This window comes from Scyliorhinus torazame, chromosome 7, assembly GCF_047496885.1.
Source record: "Scyliorhinus torazame isolate Kashiwa2021f chromosome 7, sScyTor2.1, whole genome shotgun sequence".
Taxonomy (NCBI): domain Eukaryota; kingdom Metazoa; phylum Chordata; class Chondrichthyes; order Carcharhiniformes; family Scyliorhinidae; genus Scyliorhinus; species Scyliorhinus torazame.
Genome location: NC_092713.1, coordinates 54,903,010 through 54,923,348, shown reverse-complemented (window position 1 = coordinate 54,923,348; position 20,339 = coordinate 54,903,010). Strand labels below are relative to the sequence as shown.

Here is a 20,339-nt window from a genome sequence, read left to right as displayed (position 1 = left end):
CTAAGAATGGTTTTGTAGTACAACTACTAACCAAGCTGGCTGAGTCCTGAAGTACAAAGCAGCCAGATTGGAGCTGCAGCAGATGATGAGAACACCAAAAGGAGAGAAAAGCTACTTGATCTCACCTGCACTAATCTACCTGTTGTAGATGCATCTGTCTTTGATGGTATTTGTGGAAGTGACTACCACACAATTCTTATGGAGACAAACTCCCATTTTTACACTGAGGACACTCTCCATTGTGTTGTGCGGTCTACCATTGTGATAAAAGGAACAGATTTAGCAGTTCCAAACTGAACATCCATGTAACCTCATGGCTCAATCAACTGTTACTCTCACTCTGCAATTATCATCAACCCAGGGGGCCTACTTTGGTTCAGTAAGTATAGAAGAGCATGCCAGGGGCAATACCAGGCATACTTAAAAATGTGGTGCCGACCTGGTGAACCTTCAACACATGAATACTTGCATGCTAAAAACAAGAAGCCACATGCCATAGCCAGAGCTAAACAATCCCACAACCAACGAATCTGATCAAAGCTCCGAATCCCGCATATGCATTCATGAAGGTGGTGTGGATAATTAAACCACTCATGGAAGGAGAAGCTTCAATGAACATTCCATCCTCAATAATGGTGGAGCCCAACACTTGATTGCATAAGACAAGGCTGAAGCATTTGCGACCCGACTTCAGCCAGAGGTGCCAAGTGAACAATCCATCTTGATTTTCACTTTTGAGATGCCCAGCATCACAGTTGCCACTCTTTCACCAATTTGATTCAATCCATGTGTTATCTAGATTCTGGTTATAGTGCTGAAAACATGTCTCTTCTTCTCTTAGGCAGTCCCTTGGGGCCAAGGTTGACTTGCTTCCACACTAAAAATTAGTTCTCAGGTAAATGAGAATCCAATGCGCTACTTACAGTCTCTGTCACAGGTAAGGCAGACGGTAGTTGGAGGAGCGTAGGTGAGGTGCCTGGGTTGCCACACCTGTCAACGCTTGGCTTCAGTTTTGCAATCGGCGACAGAACTAGAAGTGTTCAGCTCGTTCCCGGATGCTTTCCCTCCACTTTGGGTGGCCTTGGGCCAGGGATTCCTAGGTGATGGTGGGGATGTTACACATTTTAAAGGAGGCTGTCCTCGGAATGTTTCCTCAGCCCTCCTGGGACTCACTTGCCATGCCAAAGCTCGGAGTAGAGTGCTTGTTTCAGGAGATTTGTGTCAAGCATGCGGACAATGTGGTCCACCCAGCGGAGTTGATCGAGTGTGGTCAATGCTTCGATGCTGGGGACATTAGCCTGTGCAAAACACTGACATCGGCATGCCTATCCTGCCAATAGATTTGCAGGATCTTGTGGAGGCAGCACTGGTGGTACTTCCCCAGGGTTTTGAGGTGTCTTCTTTGCATAGTCCACATCTCTGAGCCATATAGGAGGGTTGCTCTGTCGGCCTGGTTTGAAATCCTTGGAAACTTCATTTTAAGGGGTGGAAGATGCCTGTGCACAAGTTTTTAAAACGCGGGATGGCCATTGCACACCATCTGTGTCAAAGACTTGACGGAGCAAAGGGGTCCAATATGACTGGAAACCAGACTCCGCCTTATGGGACTAGGATATACAAGCACACTAGCTCCTACTGTCCTAGTCTCCTACTGAAAACTTGTACTTCAGAAGTAACCCTAGCCACACCTCTAGCCAATCTATTCCGGTAGAGCTACAACAATGCATCTTACCTGAGCAAGTGGAAAATTGGCCAAGTATGTCCTATCCACAAAAGGTAGAACAAATCTAATCCAACCATTTACAGCCCCATTGGTCTACTCTCAATTGTCAGCAAAGTGAAGGAAGGAAGCATTGACAGTTCTATCAAGCAGCACTTGCTCATCAATGACCTGTTCACCGATGTTCAGTTTGAGTTTCGCCAGGACCACTTGTCTCCAGACATCATTACATTCCTGAGCCAAACATGGATAGAAGGGCTGAATGTCAGGAGTGAGCTAAGGGTAACTGCCTTGACCGAGTGTGGCATCAAGGAGTCCAAATAAAATTGAAGTCAATGGGAATCAGGGGAAACTCTCCACTGACTGGAGTCATAATTAGCACAAAGGAAGATGACTGTTTAGAGATGGTCAATCACCTCAGCGCCAGGATCCACTGCAGTAATTCTTGAGAGTTGTGACTTATGCTCAAACATATTCAACTGCTTCTCTCCATCATAAGGTCAGAAATTAGGATATTCACTAATGACTGCATGGTGTCCAGTTCCATTGCAACTTCTTGGATAACAAAGCAGTTGGTTTCTGCATACAGCAAGTGGATAATATTTAGGCGTGAACCTATAGTGGCAGATTACATTCACGTCAGCCATGCGCCAGCCGATAACCCCTCTCCAAAGAGAGACTAACCACTTCACCATGGCATTTAATGGCATTATCATCACCAAAGTCTCTACTAATAACATCCAGCGTGCCCATCATTCAGCAGAAACCTGACTGGACCAGCCAGAGAAATATTGTGGCTACAATAACAGGTCAGAGGCTGTGTATTCTGCGACAGGTCAGCCTACTTTCAATTAGACAGGTGCAAATCCCATTGTGCTTGTGCCTTGCTCGGACTCAGCATGAGTCCAGGTTAACTATTATGTATAAGATCAGTTGTAGCCATCTGGGATGGCCACTTACAAAGGATCATGGGAAATATGGCCACCTGCAAAGGACCATGGGAAATATGGTCAACCCAGGACTCAAACGCTCAGAGCTTATGTATATTGGCAACTCAGATAACTAGACGCTATCGAAACCCCCAGCTACTTTGCATTCTAATGGCCCGTTTCCCCAGAACAAAAGACCTGTACTCAGGTAACAGATACAGAAACAGACTCATCGGCGCCACTCCCTTTGCTCAGGGAGCCCAAAAAGCCACGGTCAATGACCGCTCAGGCCACGCCCCACCATTAAGACACCCGCCCCTTTATTGGCCAAAATCGAAGGCAGTAATCGAAGCCTGCCGAATTATTGGGTCCAAAGCTAAGGACCGTCCAAAAGAGAGCGAAATCCCAGAAGGATAAAGAGAGACACTGCCATGTGTTCAGTCTCTCTTGACCCCAGTGCTCGGTCTCTCTTGGCCCCGACCTACGCCTAAAACCAAGTGTAGCATCACAACCCGAAGACAAGTTCAAGACCATTGATTGCTACCAGGCGGATGAGCCCAGCAAAAACAAAGTCACTTCTCCAGACCCGGCCATGCAAGATCCGAACAAAGGCCTTGTTCCTCTGCATAAAGCCGGGTGCCTGAAGTTAAGTACAAGTTGTTGAAGTGTTAGGTGTAATTTAGCTTGTAGTGTTTTATGTTGCATGTCGAAGTAATTCTTGTGTGTAAATAAACTATCATTGAACTTGAACTAACTAACTGGTTGTTTGGTCTTTGATCGATATCTGGTAAAACCTTGTGGTAGTATCATTTGATACCTGGCGACTCTGAAAAGCAATATCATCATTAATAACTGTCATATCAGTATCCAGTTAAAAAGAGCAACACAGTGAAGTACCTTGTTTATGGCCCTTTTATTTTATGTAAATTCTACTCCCAAACAGGCGCCGGAATGTGGCGACATGGGGCATTTCACAGTAACTCCGTTTGAAGTCTACTTGTGACAATAAGCGATTTTCATTTCATTTCACATGGCTGAGTTTAGTTAAATGTCATGATGTGGAAATGCCGGCGTTGGACTGGGGTGAGCACAGTACGAAGTCTTACAACACCAGGTTAAAGTCCAACAGGTTTGTTTCGAATCACTAGCTTTCGGAGCACTGCTCCTTCCTCAGGTGAATGAAGAGGTATGTTCCAGAAACATATATATAGACAAATTCAAAGATGCCAGACAATGCTTGGAATGTGACCATTAGCAGGTGATTAAATCTTTACAGATCCAGAGATGAGGTACCCCCAGGTTAAAGAGGTGTGAATTGTGTCAAGCCAGGACAGTTGGTAGGATTTCGCAGAAGCGTGGTACATTGGCGAGACCACGCAGACACTGCGACAACGAATGAACGGACATCGCGCGACAATCACCCTTCCAGTCGGGGAACACTTCAGAAGTCAAGGGCATTCAGCTTCTGATCTCACGGTAAGCGTTCTCTGAGGCGGCCTTCAGGACGCGCGACAACGCAGAATCGCCGAGCAGAAACGTATAGCCAAGTTCCGCACACATGAGTGCGGCCGCAACAGGGACCTGGGATTTATATCGCATTACATTCATCCCCCACCATATGGCCTGCAAAATCCTACCAACTGTCCTGGCTTGACACAATTCACACCTCTTTAACCTGGGGTTACCCCATCTCTGGATCTGTAAAGATTTAATCACCTGCTAATGGTCGCATTCCAAGCATTGTCTGGCATCTTTGAATCTGTCTATATATATGTTTCTGGAACATACCTCTTCATTTACCTGAGGAAGGAGCAGCGCTCCGAAAGTTAGTGATTCGAAACAAACCTGTTAGACTTTAACCTGGTGTTGTAACCTGTAGTTAAATGTCATCCAAGCTCATGGTTAAGAATATATGTTCAACACTTCAACTTCCTATCCCCCACAACATATCAATGATCAGCAACAAATAAAAAGAATGTTAATCATAATAATGATTTAAACAATCAACTGTTATCCTCCTCATGGACAGAAGTAGAAATTGTGATTTCACTATTAAGATACACTTCTTACCTGTCGGTTAGCTTCAATGTATGAAGCTAGAGTATTTACACGATAGCAAATCCCTTCCTTCATGATATGAACATAGCAACGGAGTTTGGTTCCGTGATATGGATCATTCATATCTCCATGGTGGTCATTCCAAAATGATTTTTCTCTGGCTAAATTCAGAAGATCATCCTCTTTTGCAAAACTGAATATATCTTTAGCAAACAGATAAACAAACCTGTAAGCACAATTAATGCTGAGCAAAATGACTGCAAAAGAAGTGAAATAACAAGTTGAACAAAAGATCATGCAACTATGAAGATTCACAATACCAGTGATCGTTTTAGCATGAATTAAAGTTCCAAAACTGGTGTCATTGAATAGGACTGATAATTCTATATCAATTTTATCTACATTATGGTCAGGTTTGAGTACTGGGCACTGTTGCCCCACGTTGCTGAGGACGCGGGTTTAATTCCGGCTCCGGGTCACTGTCCGTGTGGAGTTTGCACATTCTCCCCGTGTCTGCGTGGGTCTTACCCCCACAACCCAAAGATGTGTAGGGTTGGTGGATTGGCCACGCTAAATTGCCCATTAATTGGGAAAAAAAGAATTGGGTACTTTAAATTTAATTTTAAAACGGTTTGTCTACTGGGACTGCACGAACTGGTTAATTAAGGACAGAGTTGAAGCTAACCAAATATATTTGACATGAACTTATCATAAGCAGGTAGGGCAGTGGATGTTGTCTTTATGGACTTCAGTAAGGCCTTTGACAAGGTCCCTCATGGCAGACTGGTACGAAAGGTGAAGTCACACGGGATCAGAGATAAGCTGGCAAGGTGGATACAGAACTGGCTGGGGCATAGAAGGCAGAGAGTAGCAATGGAACGGTGCTTTTCTGATTGGAGGGCTGTGACTAATGGTGTTCCGCAGGGATCAGTGCTGGGACCGTTGCTGTTCGTAGTATATATAAATGATTTGGAGGAAAATGTAACTGGCCTGATTAGTAAGTTTGTGGACGACACAAAGGTTAGTGGAATTGCAGATAGCGTTGAGGACTGTTAGAGGATACAGCAGGATTTAGATTGTTTGGAGACTTTTTTTTGAATAAACATTTTATTGAGGTATTTTTTTTGGCATTGTAACAGCAGCAATATAAACAATGTACATGAAAATATAAATATAGTGCAAATACCACCTCCCTCCCCCACAGGTCCCACCATTAAATAACCCCCTAATCGACGCTAACCTAACCCCCCCCTTCTGCTGACGATTAATTTTCCGCGAAGAAGTCGGTGAATGGTTGCCACCTCCGGGCGAACCCAAACAGTGACCCTCTCAAGGCGAACTTGATTTTCTCCAAACAGAGAAAGCTAGCCATGTACGATAGCCAGGTCTCCGACTTCGGGGGCCTTGAGTCCCTCCAAGCTAATAGTATCCGTCTCCGGTCTACCAGGGAAGCAAAGGCCTGAACGTCTGCCTCTTTCTCCTCCTGGATTCCTGGATCCTGCAACACCCCGAAAATCGCCACCTCTGGACTCAATGCCAACCTTGTTTTTAATACCTTGGACATGACATCAGCAAACCCCTGCCAAAATTGCCTAAGCTTTGGATATGCCCAGAACACGCGGACATGGTTCGCTGGTCCTCCCGCACAATTTGCACATCTGTCTTCCACCCCAAAGAATCTGCTCTTCCGGGCCACTGTCATGTGGGCCCGGAAAACGACCTTGAATTGAATCAGGCTGAGCCTGGCACAAGTTGCGGTTGCGTTGACTCTACTCAACGCGTCCGCCCAAAGGCCCTCCTCTATCTCTCCTCCTCCCACTTGCGCTTCAGCTCCTCGGTCTGCGTCTCCTCTGATCCCATAAGTTCCTTGTAAATGTCCGAGACGCTCCCTTCTCCTACCCACCCTCTGGAAACTACCCTGTCCTGAATCCCCCTTAGCGGTAGGAGCGGGAAGGCTGATACCTGTCTACGAATAAAGTCCCGCACCTGCAGATATCTAAATTTGTTTCCCCCCGCCAACTCAAACTTCTCCTCCAGCGCCCTCATACTCGGAAAGCTCCCCTCTATGAACATATCCCCCATCCTCTCAATCCCCGCTCTCTGCCATATTCAGAACCCCCCATCCATACTCCCCAGGGCAAACCGGTGATTATTACAGATTGGGGACCAGACCGATGCTCCCGCTGCTCCCATGTGTCTCCTCCATTGCCCCCAGACTCTCAGGGCCGCCACCACCACGGGGCTGGTGGAGTACCGCGCCGGCAGGAATGGCAGAGGTGCAGTTACCAGCGCCCCCAAGCTTCTGCCCTTGCATTAAGCTGCCTCCATACGCACCCATGCCGACCCCCCCCCCCCCCAAGCCACTTCCTAATCATGGCTATGTTAGCTGCCCAGTAATAATTGCTAAAGTTCGGCAGCGCCAGCCTGCCCTCTTCCCAACTCCGCTCAAGCATTACCCCCCCCCACACAAAGCCCGTAATAACTTTGTTAACCCGCTTAAAAAAGGACCGTGGAATAAAGATGGGGAGATATTGAAATACAAACAAGAATCTCGGGAGGACCGTCATTTTCACCGTTTGGACTCTCCCACCTAGAGACAGCGGGAGCGCATCCCATCTCCGGAAATCATCTTTCACCTGATCTACCAACCGGGCCAAGTTCAATTTATGTTGCCGGTCCCAATCCCGCGCTACTTGAATATCTAGGTACCTGAAACTGTCCCCTACCAATCTAAACGGCAGTTCCCCCAGTCGCCTCTCCTGACCCCTCGCCTGGACCACGAACATCTCGCTCTTCCCCATATTAAGCTTATACCCCGAAAACCGGCCAAATTCCCCTAGAATTCCCATGATTTCTTCCATACCCTTCAATGGATCTGAAACATACAGGAGGTCATCCGCATGAAGCTGAGAGCTTCAAGGGGCTGCTCCAACAACCCCCCCCCCCCCCCCGGGACCAGCCCATTCCAGCCCCTTGAAGCTCACAGAGCAATTGCCAGCGGCTCTATAGCCAGCGAAAACAGCAGTGAGGAGAGGGGGCATCCCTGTCTCGTCCCCCGGTGCAGTCTAAAATAGTCCGAAGTCGTCCTGCTCGTCCGTACACTTGCCACAGGAGCCTGGTACAGCAACCTGACCCAGTCAATAAAGCCCCGCCCAAATCCAAACCGTCCCAGAACCTCCCATAAATAATCTCATTCAACCCAGTCAAAAGCTTTTTCCGCATACATTGCAACCACTACCTCCACCTCCCTACTTCCCGGGGCCATCATGATCTCATTTAACAGCCTTCTTACATTGGCCACCAGCTGCCTGCCCTTAACGAACCCCCGTCTGATCCTCCACAATAACGTTCGATATACAATCCTCAATCCTGGAGGACATAATTTTGGCCAACAGTTTGGCGTCAACATTCAACAGGGATATCGGCCTGTAGGACCCACATAGCTCCGGGTTCTTGTCCCATTTCAGGATAAGGGAAATCGTGCCCTGTGACATCGTCTGGGGCAGAACCCCTCTTTCCCTTGCCTCATTAAACATCTTCATCAGCACTGGTCCCAATATCCCGGAGAACTTTTTATAGAAGTCCACTGGGTAACCGTCCGGTCCCGGGGCCTTACCCGACTGCATGGCCTTCAAGCCCTCCACTATCTCTTCCAAACTGATCGGGGCCCCCAGTCCTTCCACCAGCTCCCCGTCCACCTTCGGGAAAGTCAGCCCCTCCAGGAAGTGCCTCAGCCTCTCCGGCCCCGTAGGGGGTTCCGACCTGTAGAGCCTGCTGTAGAAATCCCTAAACGCCTTACTCGCCTCTGCCGAATCCCCAACCAAGTTCCCATCCCCGTCAATAACTTTCCCTATTTCTCTAGCTGCCTCCCTTTTTCTGAGCTGCTGTGCAAGCATCCTGCTAGCCTTCTCACCATGCTCGTAGATCGCCCCCCTCGCCTTTTTGAGATGTTCCACTGCCCTCCCTGTGGTCAACAAGCCGAACTTCGCCTGTAGTCTCTGCCATTTCCTTAAAAACCCTATCTCTGGAGTCTCCGCGTATCTCCTGTGGAATCTCTTTTACCAGTTAGTCCGTCTCTGCCCTGTCCGTCCTGTCCCTGTGAGCCCGGATCGAGATCAGCTCTCCTCTCACCACTGCCTTCAGCGCTTCCCAGACCACCGCTGCTGAGAGTTCCCCCGTATCATTTACCTGCAGGTAATTTTGTATGCAGTTCCTCAGCCTCTTGCACACCGCTTCGTCCGCCAACAGCCCTACATCTAACCTCCATTGTGGGTGCTGATTGCTATCTTTACTAACCTGCAGGTCAACCCAGTGTGGAGCATGGTCTGAGATTGTGATCGCCGAATACCCTGTGTCCACCACCCCCGCCAGCAAGGCCCTACCCAAAATAAAGAAATCGATCCGAGAGTATACCTTATGGATCGTTTGGAGACTTGGGCAGAGAGATGGCAGATGGAGTTTAATCCGGACAAATGTGAGGTAATGCATTTTGGAAGGTCTAATACAGGTAGGGAATATACAGTGAATGGTAGAACCCTCAAGAGTATTGAAAGTCAAAGAGATCTAGGAGTGCAGGTCCACAGGTCACTGAAAGGGGCAACACAGGTGGAGAAGGTAGTCAAGAAGGCATATGGCATGCTTGCCTTCATTGGCCGGGGCATTGAGTATAAAAACTGACAAGTCATGTTGCAGCTGTGTTCAATTCTGGTCGCCACACTACCAGAAGGATGTGGAGGCTTTCGAGGGTGCAGAAGAGATTTACCAGGATGTTGCCTGGTATGGAGGGCATTAGCTATGATGAGAGGTTGAATAAACTCGGTTTGTTCTCACTGGAACGAAGGAGGTTGAGGGGCGACCTGATAGAGGTCTACAAAATTGTGAGGGGCATAGACAGGGTGGATAGTCAGCGACTTTTTCCCAGGGTAGAGAGGTCAATTACTAGGGGGCATAGGTTTAAGGTGCGAGGGGCAAGTTTTAGAGGATATGTCCGAGGCAAGTTTTTTTACACAGAGGGTAGTGGGTGCCTGGAACTCGCTGCCGGAGGAGGTGGTAGAAGCAGGGACGATAGTGACATTTAAGGGGCGTCTTGACAAATACATGAATAGGATGGGAATGGAGGGATTCGGACCCCACACGTGTAGAAGATTTTAGTTTAGACGGGCAGCATGGTCGGCGCAGGCTTGGAGGGCCAAAGGGCCTGTTCCTGTGCTGTACTTTTCTTTGTTCATTGTATCATAGAGAGACTTCCATCCAAATTCACTTTTTATAGACAAAATGAGACAGTGTTTCATCCCCTAAATATACTTGATCAAATCAATTACTTACAAATTGTGCAGATATCAAATGGAGTACCAAAGTGCAAAAACGTGTTTCATTTTAAAGCAATTAAAAGAAACATATAACATAGTTCTTAACTCTAATAATGTCCTTACAATTTCAGTTTTAGGGATATTGTATTCATTCAGTTCCCTCGGAACTACTCTTGGAACAAAAAGTTACCTCTTCCAAAAATGTCAAGAAAAGATAGTTTAAAAAACATGATGCTACAAATAATCATAATTCTCAAGTTGCTGTTTCTTTTAGAAAAATGTTGTGACCAAGGGGAGGATGATATAGCTCCCCAACTCCATCCTGCCTCCAGATTATAGATGAACATGAAGAGATAATAACCCAACAGCACTCTTGAACTCTCCCAGGTTTTACATGAAGCAAGAGGCTTGGATAACAAGTGGATTACATGAAAGGACACTGTTGCAGTGTGGTCAATTCAACTGGATTTAAAATACTGGCCTCGATCTGTTAGGTTGAGTGTTTTGCAGATTTCTATCCCTCTAGGTGCAGAGTATTTGGCCTGGTGGGGCAGGAGGCATCCTGCTTTGGTTTCATTGTTTTTGAATTACAGGTTTTTGATTGATGAAGGAACAGTAACATTAAGGATTTTACCATTTACTATTGTGTACTTAAGGTATGCACTGAAGGAAACACGCAAAGATTTCAGCTTTTGAAATAGAGATGCACTCTATGCCATACAGCAACACTGCTTTCCAATAGTCCATTCTAAGGGAAAAGATTGCCTGCATTGTCACCCGTAATTGAACGACTGACATCAGGAATTTACTCTGCCAATCAATGTAAGATAGGGATATAATATTCCTCAGTTCTGTTCTTTGGAGTTTCTATTGCGAACCTAACTAAAATTATGATCGAGAATCAGGAGGAATAACTCACTGTAATGTCAACTGGTAAAAGACCCTGTGAGATGTCAGCCATGGCGCATGATTAAGTAATTTGGACATTCTGAATTCTCGCTCTGTGTACCCAAACAGGTGCCGGAATGTGGCAACTAGGGGCTTTTCACAGTAACTTCATTGCAGTATTAATGTAAGTCTACTTGTGACAATAAAGACTACTTAAAAAGATTATGAATAGTTTCTACCTGGAACTATAGCAAAGCCCCTCTGCTTGAAGCTGTTTAATTATTGCATAAATATTGTAAGCAGACCTGGACAGTAGACTTTAGTTTAATGTGACCATTTAAGGGAAGGTTTTACATGATATTCATTATGGTAAACTAACAAGTTCAAAATGACATTTTGGACTAATTTTGGGCCAGCTAAGTCATTTTTGTATTCGTCACTTTATAATCATTCACATGTATTAATTAATTGTGTGGAAGCATCCAGTCAGCAACAGATGATCGAATAAGGAGTGAACCTCAATGCATAACTGAAGGAAAAATAATTCATCAAGCAGTTATTAAAAGGGGGCGGCACGGTGGCGCAGTGGTTAGTCCGCTGCCTCACGGCACTGCAGACCAGGGTCAATCCTGGCTCTGGGTCACTGTCCGAGTGGAGTTTACACATTCTCCCCGTGTCTGTGTGGGTCTCACCCCCACAACCCAAAGATGTGCAGGGTAGGTGGATTGGCCCCACTAAATTGCTCCTTAATTGGAAAACAAAATGAACTGGTCACTCCACATTTATAATTTTAAAAAGTAGTTTTTAAAAGGCTGGATAATATGCTAATGTATTAATTTGCTTCTGCAGCACTATCTGTGGTAACATAGAAAACGCAGCGTCACTGTCCTTGACAGTTTGAAGCAGGAACAAGAGAATGATTCGAGACTCGTTCAAACTCAGATAAAAGAACATGAAATCATCCCAGAATCCTTCTCAATGGAACAATGTGCGTAAATGGCTAAATCCAATAAAATTATCTGGGCGTAGCAGGCGGGACTGGTGCCAAGGGGCTGATGCCAACTCACCCTTGCGGCCTGGTGGAGGTCGTTGAGCTTCTTGCAGCACTGGGTGGCAGTCCTCTTCGTCACACTCCCCATGCCGACGGCTGCTGCCACTGCCTCCCGGGCGGCACTAGCTGACCCTCTGAGCATCTTGGGGGAGACAGGGGGCGAATTTCTCTGGTATCAGCGCGATGTCCGCCGACTGGCGCCCAAAACGGCGCAAATCAGTCGGGCATCGCGCCGCCCCAAAGGTGCAGAATGCTCCGCATCTTGGGGGGCCGAGCCCCAACCTTAAGGGGCTAGGCCCGCGCCGGAAGAATTTCCGCCCCGTCAGCTGGCGGAAAAGTCCTTTGGTGCCCCGCCAGCTGGCACGGAAATGACATCTCTGGGCGGCGCATGCACGGGAGCGTTAGCGGCCGCTGACGGCATTCCCGCGCATGCGCAGTGGAGGGAGTCTCTTCCGCCTCCGCCATGGTGGAGACCGTGGTGAAGGCAGAAGGAAAAGAGTGCCCCCACAGCACAGGCCCGCCCGCGGATCGGTGGACCCCGATCGCGGGCCAGGCCACCGTGGGGGCACCCCCTGGGGCCAGATCGCCCCGCGCCCCCCCCCAGGACCCCGGAGCCCGCCCGCGCCGCCTTGTCCCGCCGGTAAGGTAGGTGGTTTAATCTCCACCGGGGGTACAGGCATTTTAGCAGCGGGATTTCGGCCCATCCGGGCCAGAGAAGCGTGGGGGGGGGCGCCAACCGGCGCGGCGCGATTTCCGTCCCCGCCGAATATCCGGTGCTGGAGAATTCGGCAACCGGCGGGGGCGGGATTCACGCCAGCCCCCGGCGAGTCTTCGACCCGGCGGGGGGATCGGAGAATCTCACCCAGGGTATCTCGCCTGGACTCCATTGCGTCCATCAGTCTGGTCAAGACGGCATCCCTGAATCTTGGAGCTGGTCTACGCAGTGACATGGCTGCATGTTGTTTGGGGTCTGCTCTGCGGGATCAGTTTAAATGCTGCTCCCCCTCACTAGCAGGGAGCTGCCTGGCGCGGTCCTGCCAAATCAGCTGCCACATAAGTAATTTGCAGCACAAAGCCCATGGGGCATCATTAAGTGCCCCAATGAAGATTAGATACCGGTGACGGCCTCGCCGGGTCGGCTGTCAGGGATACACCCGATATTTCCCGCTTGCTACCATACTTAGAAACCTTTCTGTTAGATCGCACCCATATCTTTAAATGAAACTAGACTTAGAATAAAGCGGAAAAAAATGATAAAATCTATATTTTGATTTTGTATAGACAGAGACTACAGCCCTGCTATAGTTACAAAACTCGTTCAGAACAAAACACAGCTCTCTGGACTAACCTATAGATTTTGGGCCCCTCTTCTGATCTTCATTGGCATCAGCTTTAGAAAGCTGAGAAGAGCTAGGAGCAGAAAACTGCTTTCGGACCAGATATGGAATCAGTTCACCCCGGATTGACATGAAAGACCTTTGAAGAAGAAACATTATTACTGATAAGTAAGAGTGCCCTGCACAGTTATGGTCTGTTGCCACAGTACACTGAGATGGTGTGCAAGGAGTCAATATTTACTGCAATATTCCCACAGAGAATGCCTCATTTATGGATTGCTGGGATAAAGCAGTAAACAGGGCAGGCTGATGAGTGAAAGATCCTTCCTTACAGGGTTGGTGCAAGCCATTCTCTCGTAACTTAAAGTGGCAACAAGCATCGGAAATAGACTGACACAAAGCTGGATAATAAATAAAGCAGAATGAAACAGGTTTCACTTGATAGTTAGGTCGTGAAGAATAGAATAATAGAGATAAACTTTTATTTGCAGATACAAACTGCACAGCTGCAACAGCATCGCCCTTCTTTTAGTCACCAATGCCAACCACCTGAATACAATTACCATCCAATTAATATACAATTAACACATCCTGCATGTCCCTTGAAAGCCAAGTATAAATACAGTATTAATCAAGTTAAATGTAATATTAAGTACACTTATACATCAATGAGCAGGCATGTCTTGTTGTGAGAAAGGGGTCATATCATCATTAAGTCATACTAACATACAGAAGCAGCCATTCATTAAGCATCCTTTTTTCCATTCTGGTGTACACTGACACATTTATCATGAGCAATGTTTGGCCCTGATTTTGATATACTGCTCAGTTTTAAATGGTTAACAATCAAGAGCAAATCCTGGAAGAATGACAATTTCTAATACCACAGAATTTTTGTAATCATTTTATTTAATGCACCTTTCATTTCCAACAATGCAGCACACCCTCATTACAACATCAAAGTGACAACCTGGATAACATGCTCAAGTTATGGTTTGAACTCACAACAATGCGGCTACTGGGGCAAGCTGCACTTGCATAACTATCCACAGTTCCAGCTAGCGATCTGAATATGCGTGGGGAGCATTGTAATGATAACAACCCACAGCGGCAGAGGCGGCCCGCCAGCGGGATCTACCGGTCCTGCTGTTGTCAACGGGATTTCCCCGTTGCCTGGAAACCCGTGCGCCAGTGTGGGACTGGAATTTCCCGCTGGTGTGAACAGCCAGTAAATCCCGCCCTACATCTGCTATTGTTTTAATATTAGTGCAGCTCCTGTTTGTTTCAAGTGGTAGTTTCCTGCCAATATGAAACATCCCTATAAATTTGTGCGAAGCACAAAATGGATGGAGCTCTGGACTGATTGGTCTTCAGACCTATTTCTATATCATTACACTTGATAATTTATGTAAATTATGTCGTGTCTTACAAATAGAAATATGATCACTATTTTACTTCCATGACTCTTTTTGTTTTGCACATTTGAAACTTCTAATTTGATCTGGTTATGTGCGTCCACAATGATGTGAAATTATCATGTGAGATGTGAACCATGAAGGTCGAGATGGTCTGAGATTTGAACCCTGTATGCTGTTGAATTAACTAATCTGAGCTGGGGTGATGGGAGGGAACTACATTACCCTCAGCAGTCTTGGATTAGGCAGTAGAATTTTATCTGAAATTGATCTTTATCAATAGGTTCTTCTGGCTATCTCTCATGATCCATATGATGCCAGTTCTCACTGCTGAGGGTCATACAAAATCAAGGGGTATCATGCAGCTGTTCTAAAGCACCAGATCTACATGGTCAGGAAAGGAAAGAAAGGAGTGGAAGCTCAGTAATTTATCAATCTTGGAGAATGATAAGCATGAACCTTCCGTCTATGTCTTTGTGGAGAACCATTTATGAAAATCTAAACAACCAAATGGTTCCTTGAAAAATTACCTGGAGTGGGCCAAACATTACAAAGGAAGCTAATTTATGTAAAGGGTGGTGTAAGCAATTTGACCCAATGGTAAAAGGACACAAAAGCAGTAACTTCCTCAGAGTGGCAATCAATGGCAGGTTGCCACATACCTTTGCTTGAAATTGAAAGCCCTGGTCTCACACGACCTTCCTGACTCAAGCCAGGTGAAGAAGCTCAGGGACTCCAAACGTGAGGTGTAAAAGGAGCACAGCGAAGGGGGGCACACGCCCTTTTTATGGCATGAGCTGACTTAAAGCAGGTGAGTTTAATGGGACCATTGAAAGGGAGAAGGTAAGTTTAAAAGATAAGTTAATGGGATGCGGGGGTGATGGGGGTGTTGGGTTGGGTCTGGATGTGAGGGGGTGGAGGATGGGAGTGGTGTGCTGTTACTCTGAAGTTAGAAGTACTTTTTTTCCTTCTAACTCTTTCACAGTAACAATGAGGGTAAAACTGTAGAACCATCCAATGTCAGCAATTTAAATTGCTTTGTTGGATGGTTCCCAGCCCAGCACAATTGTCCAGGGGAAGTTAGTTCTTCTGGATAATTGCCGGGTAAACCATTGCGTGGGAACTTCCAAGAGGGATTCCCCAGTGCATCTTTGTTACCCCCCCCAAATGCAACGCTGAGGTGCCAGGAAGTCATGGTTCAATATGTGTGAAATACTCAGCACATTTGGCAGCATCTGTGGAACAGAGAAACAGTTATTATTTCAGGTTGATGCTCTCCCAACAGTATGTTCAAATGAAAGGTCACAGACCTGAAACATCAACGCTGTTCCTCTCTCCAGATGCTGCCAGATCGGCTGAGTTTTTTCAACAGTTTCATGCTGGATTTCCAATGCCCATAGTAAAGCTTTAGTTGTAGTAAACAAATACAACCACCTTAGTCTTTTGCCACCCTGCAGTACTGAGCAAATGCAGTTATCGTTTCTATGCAAATTAAGGGCTGAATTTAGTCTGCATTTCTTTGGCACACAGAGGCCATTTGCAATAGCCAAATTCAAAGCTCAAATGGGACAAGGATTATGCAGGTTATATTTATAAATCTGGAAATATGAAGTGTCAGTAAAGGTTGGCTGAATAACTCAGGAGGTATACAATAGAGCAAAGTTCCAATAAAATAAAAAAGTGAATGAAAAGATTTGATGCAGTCAAGGGCTGCCAACGCTACATGCTTTTATGAATCTATTAAACATTGTTTATTTTATTTTTCACATGCCCTGTAACAGAACTGACAAACTACTTCCTCTATTCTTTACTTATGTCAGTTATATCTAAGCGCCGGGATTGTAACATTAATTTGTACATCTGCATTAAGCAGTTTTCAAAAAATTGTGGTTACTTGCACACTGCAGAAAATATCAAGTATATTCATAAATGAAAAGACTGAATTAAAAATATATAAGGCAGAGACCGGAAATTCCTGCCCGAGGTCAACGGACTTTTACATGGTCCCCGTCCCATCGTGGCGGTCTTGCAGCAGGCGTGGCCAAAAAATCCTGCCCATAATGTTATCATGTGCAGGTATGGAATTCAGCAATTTTCTTGCATCTTAAGACTGGTCATACTTGAGGCACTGTGGACCATCAGCAGCAGCGGAATTGTACTCAATCACAATTAGTAACCTCATGGGCTGCATATTCCCCACTCTAACATTACAGGCAATTAACCTTGTTTCAATGAAGAGTGCAGGAGAGCTTGCCAGGAGCAACAAGGTATACCTAAAAATGAGGTGTCAACCTGGTGAGGCTACAATACAGGACAACTTGCATGCCAAACAGCATAAGCAGCAAGTGATAGACAGAGCTAAGCAATCCCACAACCAACCGATCAGATCTAAGCTCTGCAGTCCTACCACATCTAGCCATGAATTGGTGGACAATTAAACAACTCACTGGAGGACACTCCACAATATCCCCATCCTCAATGATGGAGGAGCTCGGTCTCCTCCAGAGGTCCCCCGGCCTCCCCCCAGTTCCCCCACCCTCCCCCCAGTTCCACTACAGCTACAAAACCACTGGCATCCACCTGGCAACGTGGAAAATTGCCCAGGTATGTCCTGGGCAACAAAGCAAGAAATAGGACAAATCCAACCTGGCCAATTACCGCCCCATCAGTCTACTCTTGATCATCAGCAAAGTGATGAAAGTCATTAACAGTTCTATAAAACGGCACTTACTCGGCAATAACCTGCACATACATTTGAGAAGGCTCTGACTCCTTCTTCGAGGTACCGTATCATGCGTTGTTATCTGACTCTTTTCCTAAGCAGATACTATTTACATGAGTCAAGTGAGTACCAGCATCTAGCTCACTGAAGGACATTGCACAAATCTTTTTGCAACCCATATGTGCACACATTTAATGCAAACTGCTGGAATTGCATTATAGAAGATACAGCACAGAATAAGGTATTTGGCCCATCTAGTGCATGCCGATATTTATACTCACACAAGTCTCTTCCCAGTCTATCCATCTCATCTCGGCCCTTTCAAAATATCTTTCTATTCCTTTTTCTCATGTATTTAGATACTTTCAAAAGAAAATTAGACAAGCGATTTGCCACAACCACTTCCTGTGATGGTTATTCCACATTGCAAGCACTCTTGAGTAAAAACATTTCTCCTTTTTTCCGTCTTGGATTTATCAGTAAGTAGCTTTTAAGCCCCATCTTTGTACATCTTTTTGCACTTTTTCTAGGACTTCCATGTCCTTTTTATACTAAGGAGACTAAAACTGTGCATAACACTCAAGGTGCAGACTGACCACAGTCATGTATGAGTTTAGCAGAACGTTGCGACTTTTGAATTCTATATCATAGATTATCTATGATAATCTCTAAAAATAAAACCCAGTGTTTCGTTAGCATTTTGAATTGCTTTGCTAATCTGAGCCTTTTGTGAGTTGTTCATTTGTATCCCCAAGATCCCTTTGAACTTCCACTCCATTTAGTTTTTTATTTTCCAAGGTTTAAGTGATGTTTGAATTTTTTTACCAAATGCACCCATCTCCCCACATTTATCTCAGTTAAAGGTAATCTTTATTTGCCACTTAACTGTTCAGTTTGAAAGTTTTTTTAATGTCCTGTATTAAGTTGCATTCTTTGTCTGTGTTAGCTACAAACCTTTTTGGCCAATTTGTTTTGCATTCAGCTCCATGTTCCGGCTTATCGAAGGTTCTTTTGAAAATTCAAGTATAAACATCTACATTAACCTTGTCTACTCTTTCTGTTACCCTTTCAAAGAATTCGATCAGGTTAGTTAAGCATCACTTAGTCCTGCAGAATTTACTGAGTATTTTTAAAAATTATATTTTCTGTCTGCACATGCTCTTCTATCTTTTGTTTTAATGTAGATGAAGCTGACTGGTGTATGGTTCCCATGATTTGTTCCATCTCCCTTAGCAACAGCAGTTCTGTGGCACTATCCCCACTTCTATAGACTCCATCTATCTGACTAAAGTCTCTGTGGTCTCATCCCTGTTTTCCTTGTCTTTACATCGTAACCAAATTGGGAACCCTGGGTAATTTGCAGTGGACTAAATGAACATGCTAATTCAGCACAGATTAGAGACCAAATAAGTGATTTTTAATATTAACGGCTCAGATTCAGAGACTTCAATTATCAACGGCCATTGGTTTTCAATATTTTAAACTCAATATTGGAAACTACCACAAACTCAGTAAAAGAGCAACATGACATTTCTGTGGTAATTCCTTAGTTTAAAAAAGGAAGACGGATAGCTTTCTATTGCATTTTCAATTTATATATCCAGTCAAAAAGTATGTGTTTAGGTCATCCTGCAAGTACAAAAGTACATCAACAATGCACATAATGTTACATAATCCATAATGTTCATCTTTCCCAAACAACCTGTCACTATCACAGGCACATCATTGTGAATGAGAGTGAAAGATTAGCAAGCCCTTCTGAATATGTATCTTTTATGCATGCTGGGTCTGTGCTCGTGTGTGAATGCCTTACAAGGAGGCCCAGTTAGATTTATATTAAGGTGGGGTCCAGACCAAATTATTAACTTTTCCGAGCGCTCCTTTACATCACAAATGTCACATAGGTTTCCTGGCATGGTCTTTAAGCCCATGGCATGTCTAGCAGAATCTGATCCTGGACCTGGTTGTCCAAATACTGCAGTCTAAAAGATGCATTTCAAGAAATAATAAAAACAAATTTGAGTGCCGTATGTATGGGCTTATTAAAAGAGATATTTCATTCTGACTGCTTTTATTGTTACTAAAATCTTGGAATTTAAATAAATATTTGTATAGTTAAGTTTATTTCCTTACAATTTTACATTAACAGAAAAAAAAAACTTGGAAAGATACTTTACTGGACAGTTTCAAAGAAACAGGAACCCTTTTGTAGGACTAAGTAAACCTGTTTAAGAAAATAGTATACAGTTTTTTAAAAAGTTAAATAAAGTTCAACAATGTTCGCCTGTGCTCTCTCTCAGCAATGTGCTTTTTATAGCTATGATGGTAATATGATTCTGTTTTCATTATGTTTATTTGGGAATGGGGACAGAAATATATGCACATGCAGTCAAATCTAATTATTACAAACATTTTGGAACTGGTAAAGTCCTTATTCCGCAATCTTGGAATTGTGGAATTACCACACTGAAGCGAGTAGTATGCTCAATATGCTACTGCAGGAGAATCTCAGGAGAGTGATGGGATCAATGGATAGAGGGAGCAAGTGGAGGGGTTAAGATCATGCAAAGTGACTGATTTATTGTCCCAAACCGCCTTTCTCCATTCTTAAACTTTGTGTTACTAGCCTTATTCCTGTTGCACTGTCCGCAACACAGGGTATGCTGTATATTGAGGGCAGGAGCATTGTACCACATAATACACAAAGCATTATTTTGTTGCTAATGGAAAGCTGGGTGCAACCCGACATTTAGCTTTTAGGCCATAGGATATGACTGTAGCAAGAATACACACCGGAGATCAATTAGGTGCTTTTCCTGCTGTCGGGACTGCTTCGGCGAAAGCAAAATGGAAATTAGGTCCTTTTTTAAAATCCTTTTGTTCTGCATGGCATAAAAATTTAGATTTGTC

At 45.0% G+C, this 20,339-nt stretch overlaps 1 protein-coding gene across 3 annotated transcripts in view; it reads right to left on the bottom strand.

Annotated features, from left to right (window-relative positions):
• eif2b3 (eukaryotic translation initiation factor 2B, subunit 3 gamma) overlaps positions 1 to 20,339 on the bottom strand; it is a 217,330-nt gene that overhangs the window by 71,823 nt on the left and 125,168 nt on the right. For 2 of the 3 annotated variants that reach the window (XM_072510728.1, XM_072510727.1), the window contains exons 7-8: positions 13,304 to 13,431; positions 4,720 to 4,910 (exon numbers count right to left, since the gene is read on the bottom strand). In XM_072510728.1, coding sequence (XP_072366829.1) covers positions 4,720 to 4,910; positions 13,304 to 13,431 — 319 coding nt within the window. Of the gene's footprint in view, positions 1 to 4,719; positions 4,934 to 13,303; positions 13,432 to 20,339 lie in introns of all 3 variants that reach the window. The other variant, XM_072510729.1, reaches the window with a different exon arrangement.